At 35.3% G+C, this 18823-nt stretch overlaps 1 protein-coding gene across 3 annotated transcripts in view; it reads left to right on the top strand.

Annotated features, from left to right (window-relative positions):
• LOC113493069 (voltage-dependent L-type calcium channel subunit beta-2-like) overlaps positions 1–18823 on the top strand; it is a 127731-nt gene that overhangs the window by 85265 nt on the left and 23643 nt on the right. Inside the window, exon 1 of one of the 3 annotated variants that reach the window (XM_026870871.1) lies at positions 11015–11239. The exons of the other annotated variants lie outside the window; for them this stretch is intronic. Coding sequence (XP_026726672.1) covers positions 11198–11239 — 42 coding nt within the window. The 5' untranslated portion in view covers positions 11015–11197. Of the gene's footprint in view, positions 1–11014; positions 11240–18823 lie in introns of those variants that run through there. 3 annotated transcript variants of the gene reach the window in all.

Genomic DNA, 18823 nt, shown 5'->3' with positions numbered 1-18823 from the left:
TCCGCGTATTTTTATAATGTCTCTGTAAGTTTAATCTGGTCTCTAGCATTATTCACCGGCCGCTGAGCGATATACACTCGCCTCTGTATCGGACAACACCGAACTCCTTTGATTTAGCTACGGCAATGGCGCCATCATCACAAATATCTTTTTATTAGGAATTATTAATGGGCGTTGTCAGATGCGATTTTTTTTCGGCGTTTTTGTGCTATGACCGTAGCTTTCGCTTGCTTCCTCTTTACCTACTTCACCATATACTACCTTATTTAACAAATTCAAAATGTTTACTTTTCAATTTCCCTCTAACTTTATTTTTGTTTCAAATTTACACATCTTCAAAGTATAATTGATTCATCATTCCCCTGCCCTAATTTAAAAATTGATTCCGCTTATCAATTCTCTGTAATAGCACAATTACCAAAGAAGCTTCTTAAAATAAAAATCTTCTACACCCAGAAATCTTCTAAAGATAAGTTATTACAAAATCTCTCTGATGAACAAAAATGTAATTTCAAAGCAAGCTCTACTTGTCAATTATCTTCTACCACCTGAACGTAAAGCAGAGCGCGGCGCGTGCTGGCGCGGCGCGTGCGCAGATTACGGCTCGTACACAAATAGCATGTATGTACCTAGTACGTAGGTATATACTTATATATGTACCAGACCGCGTAATTGTAAAAATATGTTTGTTGTGACGGTTTGCGACGCCGTACATCGGTACTCATGGTAGGAATTATTCCCATTGAGTTATAAGTATTTAGATCAGACAAAACCTTAGTTATGCTGCTTTCCTACGAGACATTGAAAATTGCATGATAGGAAAATATGTTTAGATAGAGACAGAAGAATAAGAAGTGATGTGAAGAAATAAGTGATGTCGAATTAATGCATAATATTTTGAGTTCTATGGCACGCATTTCTTTTTTAGTCTTATTTTTGACTAATCATCAATTATCATCCAGTAATATGAAAGAAGCTTAGAAACAGATATTTTAATAAACAAACAGTAAGCAGAACCGTTAACAGACGTTAAAGTTGAAAAAAAAGTAACGAATTTTAATAAAATTCGCGTGTGTAACAACAATTTTTTAATCCATCAGATTCTTTCAACGTTCAACTAGCAAATAACGACTAAATAATAAATAGCAACAAATATAAATATAAAATGTTTTTAACTGCCCCATAGCAACGACCGTTTTGTGATGTACTAAGATGATGATCGATATTATTTCGCGAATTGCGCGGGCACTTCAAAACACCGAAACAAATTGAGTAAATTTTAGCCAAATGCGACTTGTATGTATATGGAAATATGGTAAGAGAAGTCGTTTGTACGATTCATTGGTTAAAGGAAAAAGGTGAATAGTCATTGCAAGTCCAAATCAAAGAGTTTTTATTTTAAATAAGTATTTCAAAATGCCATTACAATGAAGAAGAACGGAATGAATGGTAAGAACTGAAATGTATGGTGATATATTAAAACGTCTGATAAGCTGTGTTACCATGTCCAGTGACTGTTTGAGTATAATATCTCTGAAATCTAATAAAATTCACCCATTTCGTAGTATTCAGATGGATATTTTCAGACTGATAATTTAGTGTCGTGATTTATTTCACGTTGATGAGCGTAGTTCATATTTTCCAGACTTTTACCTCATCTTAAAAAATACAATACTTAAAAAAAATAGATAAATTGTTTAAAACAGATAAATCCAAGTGCAAAAACTATTTCACCACTAAAAATAATACAACATTGTTCATTGATCGTATGTTTTAGTGCGAGTACCGTTAGCCAGTTAATTGGAGCTATAAAACAAAAACTTGATTGATAGAACATTGGCACTTAATAGCAGCGCTGATGGCCGAGTATAACAGATATAGTGTTACCCGCAATTTATACACTATTTGCCAAATTTTCGTACGTATACATAATTGATATTTGATTGAAAGTATTTAATGGACACCTTAAGGGGTTATTATTAAAATAAACTGTTTTGTTTTTGCGAATAACAATTTTAGAATCGAATATAATAGACACGCGTATTCAATAGTCATTACTGGTTGTATAGTAACGAACTTTTTAACAGTCTCCGTTTAGAGTGTAAATTAAAAAAAAACTTTCTGCTTGGAATTTTCAAAATTGAAATCCTTTATCGCTAGTCAATGATTCAGCAACTGATAGAGATCAAAATTAATTAAACTATGTACAATTTTATTTCGAAAGGCGTCGTCTACGTTATGACTATCGTACAAAGAAACAATAGCCGATATAAGAAGTAACAAATATATTTGCTTCACCAACCTACGTGATCAGTAGTCGTACCACGAAATAAAGCTTATTTTTAGCTGAAAATAAAGTCGTTCCCGGTAACGAGACACTCAATCTACTACACATACTTACAGTAATTTTTATAGGACCTGATGAGTTATAAAGAACGTGTGTTTCTATAAATACTGCGTTTGCGCACATTTCTTGTAATTCATACATTTGTCACATTTTTATGAAGTTGCGCGGTACTTGCGCACACGTCGGCGCGCGCTTGATGTGAACATACATTATCGCCTTCGCAAGTGTTATTAGCATTATTATAAGTGTAATTCTTTCGCTGTTTGCGACCATTTTGCGTTGTACGTATGAATATAATGAATATTGTCGATGAATGAAATATAGCTATGTTATACGAAAAATGAACATGAACGTAGGCGTAAAATGAGATGGAATTTAATATGTGAAATCAACTCATATTAAATTTTAACTTATTTATGTGTTCATTGACAACAGGACAAGCAATATTTTAGAAGAAGTCATAAAGAATTATAGATATTTCATATCTTTTCAGTTTTATATTTCACTGAGGTGAGTGCACACTTGCTTATTTGGGTACAGGGAAAACTATCAAATTCAGGAATTGGTCTCCTTTGAAAACATAAATCTAGTATTTTCTCACGGAAAGGGTACAAAGTTACAAACGTTATTACGACGATCTTCCTTCCAATTTATATCGTGTTATATAGAATACAATTTAACGAATTAAGTCATTTACACTGTTTGTACTGTTGCTACGCAGAATAGTTTATAGATAAAACTGGAATAAAGAACATCCTTTGATTTTTATTTTGACTAGCTCTCCATACTTGCCCATCATTACAACTCCTGTAAGCTAGGATCTACAATGAAACCAACGTAAACCGAAACACTTAAGTTCGGTGTGTCCCAGGGGAAAACAATGAACTGCCTTGGAACCCGCAATAAAATTAATCAGAAATAGTAAAAAGGAGGAGTAAGAAAAAATCCTTTGAATTAACAAAGGAAAGTGCCCAAATATTAAATAATCGAGTTTTTTATCAGCATAGTGTCAAAACTGGCATAAACATTAATGTAACATCCCCGAAGCGGTCCACTTGGCACGTGTGGTGGAGACGTCGCCGCCTCGCGTGCGCCCCTAATTGCCCAACTTTGTACACAACTTACGCACTGTGCTGCGTTTACTACCTGTTATTAGGATAGTAAATTGTGCTAGTAGATAGTTCTCGTTTTTTATTAGGCGGGGAGATATGAAGACTTCCTAAACTGTATATTTTATTTTTAACACTCTAGTTTAGTCTAGCTAAGTCCCGTAAAAGAGGACTGGACAAAAATACTTCAGCTTGCATTGATATGCAACACTGATGGTTATATTTTAGTTGCCATAAAATTAGATTAATTACGTATAAACTGTAACGCAAATACTGGAAATAGGTTAGTGAATAAATTTAACAAGCTTGTTTTGTTTTCAACCAAAAATTTTGTTAAAAATAAAATGTTCACTATGTTGACAAAACGGTCAGCCCGAAATACACGCGTCAACAATGTAATCCATGCACTCGTTAACAGTTGCGAAAGCAATGCGTAGACAATAGGAAGCGAATAGATTCAATGCATCGGAGACAAAGATTTAAAGTATGCAAAGTTACATTGCAAATGATATATTTATGTTTTAGACTAATTGAGATAAAACATTAAAAATATTCGCATCTATTAAAAATACATGCATAATGCTTTCGATAGTTTGCACAATAAAATTTTAACTTTCTTTAAATTTTAATTTTAACAGTCCTGCCTTCATTATATTGACTCTATTAAAGATTATTTATACACCATGCATGTTACCCCATACGATTTACTCCAGACAGCTCTCTGCTCATTCCAGAGACACTTGGCAACTGCACACAATTCTTCAGTAAACAAACGAAAGATCCCAAGTGTTTTAAATATGTCGGCCGAAGGAGAATTCTTTCATAAGTTTGCAACACAAGATTAATAGGGCTTTCTCTTCGAATGTTTCAAATTTTATATGAGTCACGGGTTGCCGGATTGATTGGTTAAACGCTGGCGCCGCGCCGTTTAGATGTTTTGTTTTTAAATTATGTCTAATATGTTTTCTAGATAGCGATGATGCTGTCTTGACGTATCGTTGTTGATATCGCAAAGATATTTTAAATTTTAATAATAGTTTATTATAATCGGTATTTTGTAACTGCTTTTAATATAAATAAGATAAAACAATTGTGATGGTATATAAGTCACTTTCAAGTTTAGAGGAAATAAAGGTTTGAGATATAACGAGCTCTTTAATAAAAATCCCAAAAATAAGACTTTTTTATGTAATGTTAGTATAGGCCGAATTTGTCGAAATAAAAACCAAGTTTTATTTTAAGTAGCCCGTTTACTAGGTGAACTCTAACTAAGACTACTTGCACCATAGTTGTAAAGTTTCCACTGTCCTGAAATATTATCATTATATCCAGGAAGAAACAGTGAGAAGAGCCATACAAAATTCTATAAAAATAAATCGTAATTTAAATTGTTTACAAATTTTAGAGGCTAGTACTATCCTGCCAGTAACTATCACATATCAAACGAATCACAGTAAGACATGCGTGCGCCCAATACTTACACGACTTATTGGTAGCAAAATGCGGATTGTGTGAAATAGACGGGGGCATCACCTACTGTAAACGAACTTTATGTTACTCATAGTAATCACTGTTCAGTTTTAATGGTAAATACGATCATTATGTTGCGTTTCATTGTTATTCTCTTGTTAAGTATAATACAAGTTGTAAAGTTCTAATTAACTGTTGTATTTGATTTACCTGATATTTTTTGGTGAGGAGCAAATAGCATTTGATGTAAACACGACACTCAACAGTACAGTTATTTTTAATTCATTATATTATTGAACGTAGCTCTGCGTAATGTAAGATTACGCTCTGCTCCAATAGTCTACTCTGTAAGATAATGATCTTATTTTTTATTGCTCTCACGCAAGACTATTTGTACAGGTAAAGGCAACATTGAGACAAATTTATACAGTCCCATACAAGCGTTCAGTGTTTAAATATTAAGTGATTCATATACACATAAAGTACCTATCCTTAGCTATCAAGCGAGTATCGAAGCCCATCAAGCTACATAAGAGCCCCAAATAACAATCAAACAGAAATAGAAACATTACGCACCGCGTAACGCGAACAGTTGGGAAACTCTGATGACTGGCAATTATTTAGCGGAAATAACTTCAGCGCCTAGGTGCGGTCGCCACCGCCGCCGTACCACTTGCGTGCCGCGAGCGCCACGCGATCCAACGACAACCACCCGAAACCACAACCCTGCTGATTTTGTTTTACAGCTTACTGTCGTACCATTAACCGAAGTGGTAATGTATGTTGCAGCCGCGATAAACTACTATAAGACGCGGGTACGTGGCTAATAAAGAATAGTTTTGACAGGCGGACAGGTGTTAAATTTATAAGTCGGCAAGTTCGCGTGTTTATGTGTTGGCGCGATTGTATCGGCCTAAGTATCGTGGAAGCGCCTTCGTCGGGTGTTTAGTGGTGGTTCGGCATTTTATTGCGATCATAAATGTTAATTTTATGTAAAATTCTCTGGATTCTTTCACTTTTTGTTTCGTTAAGACGGGGTGCGATGATTACGAACCGCGATATCTTGTTTTAAACGTTCCTCTAACTGTTTTATCTGTTGAATTGCCAATTATTTTTGTTTTGGTTTGATGAGTTCATGGCACAACAAATCAAGACGGGTAACTATAGATACCGTCAGCTTGTACTGTAAAGCAAAAATTCGACTATAACGTAGTTCGTGTTTTGTATATTATAGTGTCGTATAGGCGTCAGAGGCTTTCCCTACTCGTATGTAATTTATTTATACGGTATACGATGTGTTTACGAGGGGCTATATCCACTTCTAGAATAGACAAACAAATAGAGCATAAGAATCACGCGCTCAGCGTGTAATCCATTTTCCCGGGACAGTTCTAAAACTAAAACACAACATAAACACATACAGTTAAAATTAAACAAAAATAAAATTAAAATCTTCCACTTATACTAAAGAAAATCTGTAACACGGAAACGTCCCGTTCCTGTTTCCAAAAACGCACAGCATTTACTCCACTTGAGGTGAACGCACTCTCATTAAAGGGCCACTGGTTTTAAACCAAATACGACATCCATGCTCTTTTTTATCCGAACACATAACTCTCATTCCCCAGCCAGCCGGCGATGTATGTGTAGCAGAGTGTCGCATTACGCCGCCAACGTCGGCCCTTCTTATTTTTATTTTGTCAAATTGTAACTGAAATAAACTGGAGTGAGTAATAAAAATACCATTGGTACTGTTATTGCAGCGATCTCGAAATAGAGGTGTCATGGCGTCGCCCTCGCCGTGGCACTTGTTGTGAGGAAATGTTAATAGATAGGATGTAACGAGCGGATAACAAGTCGCAGTCTTAATTCTCTGTTTTTAGGTAGGAAATAGTAAGAACTCTTTGATTTTGTTTCTCAAATTTATTGACTCATTTGAGTGATGTTTTCTTTCTTATAAGAAAATGATACTACATCAAATTATGTAAAAATTTTGTGTTTAAGTATTTATATGACGTACCTAAAAGTAAATAAGACTGATTTTCTATTAATTATACGAGTACATATAAAACAAGTTTCTTGTAAAATATAACTTGAGATGGTTTACATTACATTGACGTCTGCAACACATTGAAGACATAAGAATGCCGGAAAATTCTGGCCACGTGACAGATCTCTTAAGTCACTGGTAATCGTGCCCTTGAGGAGAAGGGGTGAGTTATTTCTGTTCAGAGACTACATAAAGTAAAATATAATCTCACTTCAAATGCTTGGACTTGCAAGATCAAGTCATAGTCAAGAATTACCTTTACTTTTTGTAAAAGGTGACGAAGGTGTGTTAGGATTGAATGAAATAGAGATCCATTCTTCTTCTGCTCAAAAGGCTGGTAGAAATAAATTGGTACAGAATTTTGTGGTGATAACTTGTCCTTCTTTATTAAAGGTTTTAACAAAATTGGACACAGTTAAAATAAGATGAATTTGGGATACGCATGGGTACAAGTGTGACGGAATAATAACAGAAAAAGTGCACTCGACTCTATTATTTAGTTCTTGAGTGAGATTGATACTCATAAATTATTTTTGCAAAAAGCTATATTTTGTATGTTCAGAACATCTGCGTTACTTAATCTTTGTCCTCAAAATATTGACACACGTGACTCGTTACATACCTTTACAATTGTCGACATAACAAATACTTGTCTAAACAATAAAATTTTACTATGCAGTCAATTATTCGCGCCCACGCCGCCGACTCACTCGCACTGCGCGTGCGCACCTCGCGTTGTTATGTCTCCCTGTAAACGCGTTTTACTTTTCATTGTAAACAGGTGCTGTTCATACAGAGACAATCTCTTCCATTTTCAGCTGTTTTCAGTAGTCTTTGTCCTCAAGCTACTTTCCTAGTAGATGTGATCTCTACGATTTTAAACTACACAATTTTGCACAGTCATCTGTTAGGATTGAATAAAATATGATTATTTGAGTACCAAAAATATATTTCAAAACGTTGAAATAATTGAAATTTTTATGCAAATATGTTTCAGTTTTAAATGAGGGTGAATTTGTGTAAAGTTATTCTGATAATAATATCTCCGATAAGAAATAACTGTTTCTTAAAATGCTAATGTGCTATCAATTCCGACTACATGTATTAAAACCTCCATCACTTATCACAGGAACTATTCCAATCAGCAATAAGGTAATCGAAGAGGCTACTTTCCTATACAATCCCAAGAAGCCAATTCCAAGTCAGATGCTAAACCCCATTCCAAGTATTTAGCCCCAAGAGTCTCAAAGGGCACAAATAACATTGATACCGAATTCCATAGCGCGAAGTAGTAAAATATGAAAGCTATAAACCTGAATATTGAAGTCATTGAGAAGTGCACGACGAAGCCAACTAATTCCTTTTGCCGTATATAATTATTATGAGTCTGAAATAGACGCGAGTCGTTCACCCGCCGACATATTTGGTTAACTCTGGGTTTATATATATTTATCTCATTTGATATAAGTAGGTACGTAGTGATATCTTTGGTGACATGAAAGAGAACGCTTTTGGTACTCGACGCCTGCGTATGGGACGGTTATATGTAAGCTGTAATGAGGCTGTGTTTTTTACTCTTCATGTTGGTAAGAAGGTAAATTTTACTCAAAATGACTGCAAAGATAATACTGAATTTGAACATCAATATCTGATTGAAATGCTTTCAGTTGCCTTTAATTTGTAGCATTTTGCACCTATCGGGATATGTTTTCCACTCAAGTAAAGTTGTAGTAGAGCCAATGTCAAGTACTGATGTTAAAGATTGTACAATTGGTTCTTGAATATATAATATAATCCTGTCTGATTGTCTGATCTGAATTTATACCAAATCATTTGCCCCCGTAAAAAATACAGAGCTGCCTCTGCAGACATATGGAAAATGGCAGGAAAAGTCTTGTTTCCCAAGCGGAGACAGAAGATGAATAGTAGATCTCTCGATCCTTATCACGTCTTTAACGAAGAGCCATCAATCTTGTGCCTGTCGCAACAACCGTAAAAACAAGTGACAAGCGCCACTAGAAACAAAAACCGCACAATAAACGCTAAATAACATTAAAATAAGCTTCATTTTAATGAACAGTGATCGCATAAACAACATGAAATATTACAGGAAAATATTATTCAAAATATTCATAAAAATGGGTCATTGAAATAATGTGCGGGGATTCAATCAACGTTGCAATTCAGACGCCACCTTACGTAGTTTGGGCGTACTGCCAATAGTCGAAATGTGTAAAAACCTATTTTGTTTTGCTCATGGCACACGAATTATTTAATTTAATGTTACTATTGCGCAAATGTTACTACGACACATCGCCTACTATTTTGTCTGAGTGAACACTTTATAATATTCTGGCAGGATTCCAATACAGCTAACTACTTTATACTTTCTGTTCATTCATTAACGATCACCCGAACTTTATTGATGGATAATGTATTATGTTTTCAATCATAAATCTGTGCCTAATTCCTATCATAACTACAACTGTTTACGCCTCGCATACCATGTGATTTATTAGGATTATAAATATTTTTAAATGTATAACGCAATCTATTAGTAAGCTGTAAATCAAATACCCAATGGGAAATATATTGAAGGTTTTTATTTTCAGCAATGTTTAATTTGGTGCTATCAGCGCCATCTACCCGCTTTCCTTGGAATAAGAACTAAACGTTTGAGAACAGCGCCACCTAGGGTAAAATATAGAAAACTTTTGCACAGCTTTGGTGGGCTTTGAAGTTAGCGTTACGGGATTGTCCGGAACTATTAAGCTTCCATAATCGTTGTATAGATGGCGCTTTTGGAAAAACTTAGACAAAATATTTAAAATCGATTTCATGTTGCTTTACTAACGTCTGTCTCATTCGCACATTCGGCTCTACACTATTACACCATTTCGTAGGAAACAAAACGGTGACAGTATCCGTATTTATTTTTCTACAATAATAATAATTTATTAAATTGCTCAGCATACAATACTATACTTAAGTTACAATATTTAATGAATTAAAAAATACAAAAGTTGAATCTACCAAAGTTATAACTACCAACCAGAATTCCAACAATTTGAATGTCATTAGCTCTACACGTATAATTAGTCACAAAATATATTAGTATTACCTTGTTGTAATTAAATAAAAAGACAATAGCATCAGCTGCCAGCTGCTCATGACAGATCAATGCCGATTGAAGCGGAACCATTGGCTTTACAAAACTCTACTACTATAACCACGTTATATTCAACAACTTAGCAAAGAAAAACACACTCTATGCTGTTGGCATAAAGTAAGGCATAGGTGCAAGGCTAAATTTGTGAAGACGTATTCTGGTAATATGAAAATAGTTTTGGGAGTATGTAAATATAAGTTTGCTCAGCGTCCATTGCTAGTTTGCTATGGACGTTGATTATAAAATTCGTTTGTAACTGAACTATCAGCTCCTTATGAATAAGATGTCATTGTGAAAACGGATAACGCATAGCACTTACTGTTTAACTTTTGATATGGAACTTTAATGCATACTATTTTTGTACAAATAATTATGTATACTTGTACAGGTAGAAGTTACTAAATCTTAGGGCAATGCCTAAATTGCAACATTATCCCATTTGCAGCGGACATAAAAATAAATTTTACTTATTTTGCATGAGATGTATTGACCACTTTTTAATTGGTATTTAAATTTTCTATCTTGGCTCTGCCTGGTTTAGGAGCCGCTGTTAAACTTGTAAGAATTCTGTTAGATCTAATATAAAAAGATATGATATAAAGATGCATGTACATGCACATGTATGCATGTGTTAAAAAAATCGAATGTGTATGCTAAACAAAGGCATTTTAATTACGTGTGTGTTTTTCGTTACTAAGTTCTTTCGATCATAATTTCAATCAAAAAATCCATTGTTTATTTTGTTGACGGATTCAACGTATCATTTCAATGCTTGAACGCTTCAAATCTCAGTACTACCCTTTTCCTGACTCATTTCTTTTGCAATTTCTTTAATGATGTTTGCTATACTCTAACAACCGATGTACACGATTCATTTTGTAATGATCATCCACATCCCGAGTCCCTCGTAATACGCGCCATTATTTTTAGCGCGCAGCCGCCGAGCAGTCCAGTTGCCGCGTTCATCAACACAATATTATGTACACTTAGTTTAGTGTTAGTGTTAAGTGTATACAGTGAAATGTGCGTTTTATGACGAAGGCTTATACACCATGGATCACTTCAGACGACGACCGCGGTACAAGCTCCGAAGGGTAAAACTGTCATTTTTCTTCACGATATTTTGAGGTTATGTTTCATTTACCAATCTCTGCTGTACATCACAAACGCATCAACTATCCAACTCTACATTAACTACTTCTTAAGGTCTATCCTATCGCACATTTTATAAGTTTTAGCCATAAATCTGTCTGTATACGTGTCCACAAGTGTTGCCAGGCGTAAGTTGAGTGTTGCCAATTTATTAACGTTAATTATTGTGTGTAAGACTGGGGTATTACGTCGCGATAGATTTATTATATCGTACGAAAATAGGACTGTTGCTAGCTCAGTGTTTGGGAAAATATTTTAGAGCAAATTGAACGACAATTATCCTGTTGAACTTGTTAACTGAAGATCTATCTTCCTGTGTGGGGTGTTTACAAACTAATTCAACTAATTGTTTCGATTTGATTCTTTTATAAGGTAGTTGATAACAGAGAACATTGAATTTTAATTGTTGTCTTAATACTATTCGATAAATAAACGACAAAAAACAAACTACGAAAGAGCTATAGGCTCATAATCAATCTAGCATTTAATTACTATATTCATGATCAATCTAATAGAGAAATTCAAGTGTCCGAATGTTGCATTTGTATTATAATTATCTGGCAAGGTCAACAAACGATGCACATTTTTGCACGTGTACACAACGGAGGCCATGATGCACTACTGAAATAAAATGTACTTATATTGAAATTAATTAAATAAACTTAATTCATTTTTGTTATCTACACTATAGAACAAGTTGAGTTAAACGGCCACTAACAAGGAGTAACAAAATGCATCTTACTACTTTGAAATACACATTATTATTGTGGAAATATAACCATGATTGAACAATGGACAACAGTCCTTCTTAAGTCCAGTAAGGCAATCAAATACTGTGCTATAATATCTAAAACGTCTGTGTCGTTTGGTAGAGCACCTACTTGGTTTTGTAGAGCCCCAATGCCATAAGGACTGATAATACAATATACTTCAACAAATCCCATTCAACATTCCAGTGGCAATTTATCGTACGTCACGTTAAGTTTGGGGAATTTTCATTTTCATGAATGGCGCATGAGTCATGCCAATGCCGTAGCGGCGCATGTAACGTGTTTGTGAACATAAACACAGCTCAATGAGAGGTTTGTTGTGAACGAGCGTGTTTGAAGGTTTAACCGATTTATTTGTGTTTTCTAGTACTCTTACAACGTAAAGACGTTGAAAAGCCAAAAGATTGAAATTCCACCTCTATCAAAATAAATTGATCTGAAACTCATATCTTCTAATCATCAATCAATCAATTCTTTGTGTCGCTAAGCTTTTAAAGCAATGCTTTTATCCTTGAGGAAGGTATACTGCGCCTAGCGTCTTTTCACTTCGACAGTGTTAACAGCCTTGTTTCAAGAGGTCATAGTAAGCGCACTTCTCAGAGTACACTTGTCTAATTATACTCCATATTTTGCTAACACTAGTGGTTCGGCGATGTTTTGAAAAGCCCTCAGATGTTTCTATCGCTGAAGGTCAGAGCTCTTAAACCGCCTCTTGAGAAACCTTGGTAGTCAGAGATTTTGAGTGTGGGGTCGCACTAACCGAGACGACTTTTAAGTCCAATGGATTGCAAAGTTTATGTGACAATTGAACGACATAATGTGGCAAAACATCGTATTACCTAAGAGTCAAATTATTGGCCCCTGTATGAAAAATTCAGCTTATGCGTCACACTTTTAAAGAACAAATTAGCGTTTAGTTTACGAAGTCCAATGCTTCAAATTCTCAAATCCGTGTTTGAAATTAAATATTTACCTAAATACCATTGAACTTTAAATTCATCGAGATAAATATTTATGTTCAAAGTTCTAGATTGATCAGACGTATTTTGTTTTCTGGTACAGTTTGATTATATTTAGGCAACCACTCATGATCAGTATAACAGCACTATCATCATGACAAAAGTATTCAGTGCTTTCCGGCAATTTGTGAATCACAAGCGAATCAAAACATTTTTGTGTTGTAATAGTCTTTCAAGTCTATTATTGTTTGATTCTTTGAAATATTGCTAAAGGGTCAATGTACAATGGGTTATTTATAATCTTAGCTTTGACACCCATCTGAGAGAATCCTAATCTTAATTGAGAGACGTATTTTGATTAAGAGACGTGCGTGTTCTAGGAGTATTTTCTTTACTGTTTGTTCTTGGCTCACTAACTATAAACACTTAGGAATAAGGCTCATAAAAGAGATTGGTTATATTGACTTCCAATAATTTTGTTTATAATTTTGATTGATGTTAGCTCCTAAGTATTTTTTTCCTCTACTTCACGAAATAGAGAAAATATAAATACTCTTCATAACGAATGCTGAAACTCCTGAATAATGTATACCTACTCCATAATATCTTTTATATTTCAGCGTTCCTTTACCTTATAAACTCGCTGTTAGAGCAACCCCACGAGGTATCCAACTCCAGCCATTCTGTGCCACTTGATTTTGCCCGCTACGCTGCTATTTTCTTAGCCGCCCTGTATTTTAATGACCTTCTTGTTAATTGGCATGTTCTGTAAACGAGTTAATTTTAGATTTTCAGCTTTTAAAGATGCGCTTTTTCTATGGCGGATTTTCTTTGTTATCAAATAAATGTGTATCGCTTGCTTCACTAGAGAAACCGCAACGGTAAATATTTGGCTGTAAGTATTGATATTTAGTTTTAGGATCTAAGAGCCACCTTGCATAGACAGCGGAGTGTCAAGTGGACTTCACGCATAGCCGAGAGGTTATGGTCACCACGTCAAATCCATTGTGTGCGACGAGTCGTGGGTTCGATACCCGCGTAGGATAGGCCGTCTCTTAATAATGCATGTCCTGAGTCTTTGTGTATTTACAAAAGGATACATTGTTTTCGTCATCATTAGATAGAATTTTATATACTTTTATTCTGAGAAATAAGTGAGAAGTTCGTGTTGGTTTTATCCTGATTGAAAATAATTTGTCAACAATGCTGGAGACTTTGGAAAATACTTTCTTTGTTACTTACATAGACTACCCACTAACAATATCGTTCATTTTTATAACTCGCTATATCCATACACAAAGACTTCCGCTTCTTTTGGAAATATGTAGTAAAAACGAATACGATATTCGTGAAAAACTAATCATTAGTCTTTTCCTTTACCCTTAAAATAATTTTCGAGCCAAACCAGCCTCAAACGGAAAATTCAATACATTGTCCCAAGAACGCAAAACATTCCTACACTATAGATAGTAACAAAGCGACACTACAATACACACCTGTGACGGTTCCATCGCCGTGTGAGCGTGAATGCAGCGGTTGTCGACCCGAACTCGCCGCGTAATGGACCGCGCGCTACTAGTTTGTGTTGTTACGGAAGTTCTGTGTGCGCGCGGTTACAGTGCGAGCTTTCCGACTCAAGTGGATTTTAAACACAAATTGTTTACATCCGTAAAGCAATGTAAAGTTATTTTTTATTTAAATGGAATGTGTATTATGTTTTAGGCTTTTAATATTTCCGCAAGGAGATTATTTATTTTTTATTTAAGCCGCATAGGGGTGAATCAACACAGCGGGCTCTTGAGACAATCTGTTACTGAATTCTTCTCAATAAATTTTATCACGAATACATTTTGTATCTTGTACGCTCGACGCCTATTTTCCCGAATCTGAATTATTGAAAACCAATCTCAATTTAAAACCATTTTTCATTATACTATATGACGTCACAAAACATTAATAATTTATAATTGTTATTTCTCGTGCTGCGAAATTAATGACTCAGTGACAAGCTTAAACTTTTAATAAAGTTGGAAACAAGTGGATCTTCTACATTGACATAGAAACACCATTAGCGTGGCTTGCATGTCCACTTTATTATAATGGTTTATTAAATTATTGTGAATTTATCAAATGACGTGCGCTTTTTTAATAAAGGCTGTTTATGAATGGGCATTACGTTTTGTATGATTATTATTTTTTACCATTGGTGAAGCTATGTGTCATAATAAAGGTGTATTTTGGTTATTTAAAATGATTTCTTGTAATTTTTAAACAAACATCGACATTGAAGAACATTTTAGTCTGATGAAATTTATTTCTTCATCTTTTTTTCTTGATACAAGTATTACAAACATATTGATGTCGTCTCATACATTGTCCAAGTTCATCATAACATGTTTTTGCATGTCCCTGTAAGGCGGCACTGTATTAGAGCGCGCGACCTGTCTGGCTCGTGCGTCTGCCGCAACTAACTAGGTCAGCACGTCGCCGGCGCGGCGCGCATCGATCCGACCGCCGCGCATGCGCCGCAACCTCGCAAACAAACAACAGCCTTAACACCAAACACACAAAGCACATTTCCCAACACAATATTACACGTTTTACCGCATGCCAACTTCCAAACACCGCAAAATTATCATAACCCCTTCTCCTATAGACTTAGAGTTCATTTTCCATTAATGGTTCCGAGGTCAAATTTGGTAATGCAAGTTTCGTTGCGGTTGTTTTGTGCCGTATTACAAGGGGACAAGGTTGAAAATTGGCAGATAAAGTTGTGATACTATTATGGAATTATTAAATGACTGGCCGATGTAGTTTGTGCAGATTATTATGTAAAAAGTAAAGGCTTGAGCGCTGTTTTAATAGTATTTGTTAACAGTATAACGTACGGAAATATAATAATTATAGAATAATTATTGAACGGATAAAATGATTAAAAATAGAACACTAACTGCGCTTATTTTAGTAAGTTGGACATATTTCATTTCATTAAACACTGTTATTTAGATTTTGCAGCTATAGAAAACTGCTAAAATATGTTACCAATAAGGAACAAAGAGTTTTATTTATTTAAACTTTTCCGTACAATTGTGGTACATAAGGCGATGGCATTAATAGCATGGATACGTTTTATCACGGTACTTTATACCGAATACAACCATTATTTTGAAAATACTATCCCTTACCTTATCTTACTATATAAATAAATAAAGTACTTCTCATGTAAAATAAATACTGTGGTTTATTATCTATAACTAAGAACATTTCTATCAAGTTCGCATTTCATGTGGTCAAATTGCCTTCAGGCGAAACCCACGTAAATGCGGGTCTACGTCACTGCGACAGTGCTACGACCTCTACGCAAATGCTACGAGCGCGTAGCAGTATCGTAGGCTGTGTTTTGTGGGCGTTTATCCTTCAGCACAAAGTTATTTTTATAGTCTCATGTCTTCAATTCGTAATGATTACTATTTTATCTTTAATGGTTGACCTTTAGTTATTAAGTAAAAATATTTATATTTCGTAGTAAAAAGTGTGTAATCTTATTAATACCTACAGGAACTGAGTTGATAAAATATGGAATTTCCCACATATTGTTCTAATGTTCCTCACTTCGCTAGTATTCTACTCTTCTTATACTGAAGGTCGATACTTCATTTCATATTCTGCTTTTGGGAACAACATTTCAGCTAATATTGCAATTATTAAACTGTATATCGAGATGAAAATTAACGAAAAGAAGATGGTTCGTCATCTGGTGACCGCTGAGTCACTTGCATGCGGAACTCGTAGCGGCCTTGCGAGTCTCATTAGTAGGCCAGCGTATTCCCGTCATAAACCATAATGGCGTGTGCTGACGGGCGACGGTAGTGACTACGAGCCGACAGAGAGGCGGGAATGTCGAGAGTACGCCGTGCAAGGTCACCAGTACCGCTAACGAGAGTCGAGGAGATGACTCATGTGGCAGTCGTTTGTTATTGCGGTTGTGATAGGAATTGGCGGGTGTTTAAATGAGATGCCATGCGGTTTGCATGATTGCAACAGTGTTGCCATACACCGACATAAAAACGCGGATGACGTAGCACCGCGGTTCAGGTTTAGTCAGTAAGAGTCTGACATTAACCACTTCCTCCCCAAAAAGTGGGTGTCTATGAGAATACCCCGCCTAAAAAAGTACTGAAAGAAACCACCGAGATGGTGGTTTGTTTCAGTCCTTTTTTTCTAAAGTCATAATATTGGGTTGTAGAAGGCAGAAGCCACTCTATGCTGTGAGGAGCACTGACATATTTTAGCAAGTGCTGTAACGTTGCTTCATGACGTGACTTCGTGGCTTCTATTGTGATAGATCGTAGGTCTAGACAGACCTAGAGTTAGGCTTTTTACTTTAAGAATTGAATTTTAGTTCAATGTACTAACTACTACACTATATTTTTTTTGCAATTGATTTAATCGTTGAAATATTTTCTCGTTTCTTAGCTGCTGCAAATTATTCACTTTTGAGTTCCTGTCTTCTGTCTAGGTTTGTCTCGAGCTACGTCAGTGTCCCCACTGGTCTAGTATATCTAAGCCTGTTCATGTATGTCCATAGTATAATGCAAATCCATCTATAATCCTATCTCAGCTTTATTTTATATTGTATTGAGCTACAACAGCAGCCACTCGGGTTAATCGGTTTGTCGCTTCGTTTAAAACTTGAACAACAAGTCTTTTGTTAGACTAGGAATAGAAATTCTTAGAATAACATATCGTTTGCATAGAAAAGAATGATTGTATTTTAGTTGAACAACAGTTTTCCAATGCAAGGGAAAATAAAAAAGTGCGAGTCGGAAGCCGCGACACAGGGTTCCGCAAAAACAAATCGGCTGGGTGGCAAATTTGTTTTCCCCAATCCATTTATGACCGTTGCAACCTTCTTTATTTTTCCCACGTTTTTTTAAACACTTTCTTGTTTGTTTGTCGTTCCGGTTGGATTTTTGTTACTCAATTTTGAGGTATTTCCCGATGAGCTAGCAGGCCGAAATTTTCAGGGTAGCTTCAAACCCGATGACAATGCAATTTACAACTTTAAAAAATGACAAAATTTGACATTTAAAAACGTGGGTATTTCGATTTTTAAAGGCTATTAATTTTATGTCAGAAGTTCATTGCATTCTCAACACATGCAACAACAGAATTCTACAAGATACATCAGCAAGTGACCTTTAAGTGTGGGAAACTTACTCGTGGCAATAAGATCGATCTATTTGTAAAGCCATTGTCGTCGCATTTGGATCGTAATCCATGTTTTACACACGAGTACATCGCTTGCCGTCGGTGGGAGATCCTACATCAGATGTTTACATGCCACGTGTTAGACTTCCAAGTATAGAAAATGCGATTGCAATGAAATGAAATTGTGAGGTTTTGATCTATACTATCACTAATAAATTGCACAAAATTATTTGATGACGAATATCTATCAGAACCGTCCGACTAGTTTTGGAAAGCGGTCGTTAATTATGAGCTCACGTGATAGCAGAGTCAGGAGTCGAACCGGACATTAGAGAGATCCACTCAAACTATTTTTTGATCTGGGATATACGAGTATACATATATGTGTTGTACAAAATTAAATCCGCGACTGTTAGTTTCTCGAATCAAACTTCCTCAATAAGAATTTTCAAAAACGTAGGTCCCTAACATACTTTGATTTATTGATCTGTCGTCGAATTAAACTTCACAAACATTTGTCATAAAATCAAAAATATACTTTTGCTTACTGTATAAAGTAATACAGACACATAAAACAGTTTTTGCC

Source organism: Trichoplusia ni, chromosome 4 (genome assembly GCF_003590095.1).
Source record: "Trichoplusia ni isolate ovarian cell line Hi5 chromosome 4, tn1, whole genome shotgun sequence".
In the NCBI taxonomy this organism is placed as follows: Eukaryota; Metazoa; Arthropoda; class Insecta; order Lepidoptera; family Noctuidae; genus Trichoplusia; species Trichoplusia ni.
This window is presented reverse-complemented; position numbering and strand designations above follow the sequence as displayed.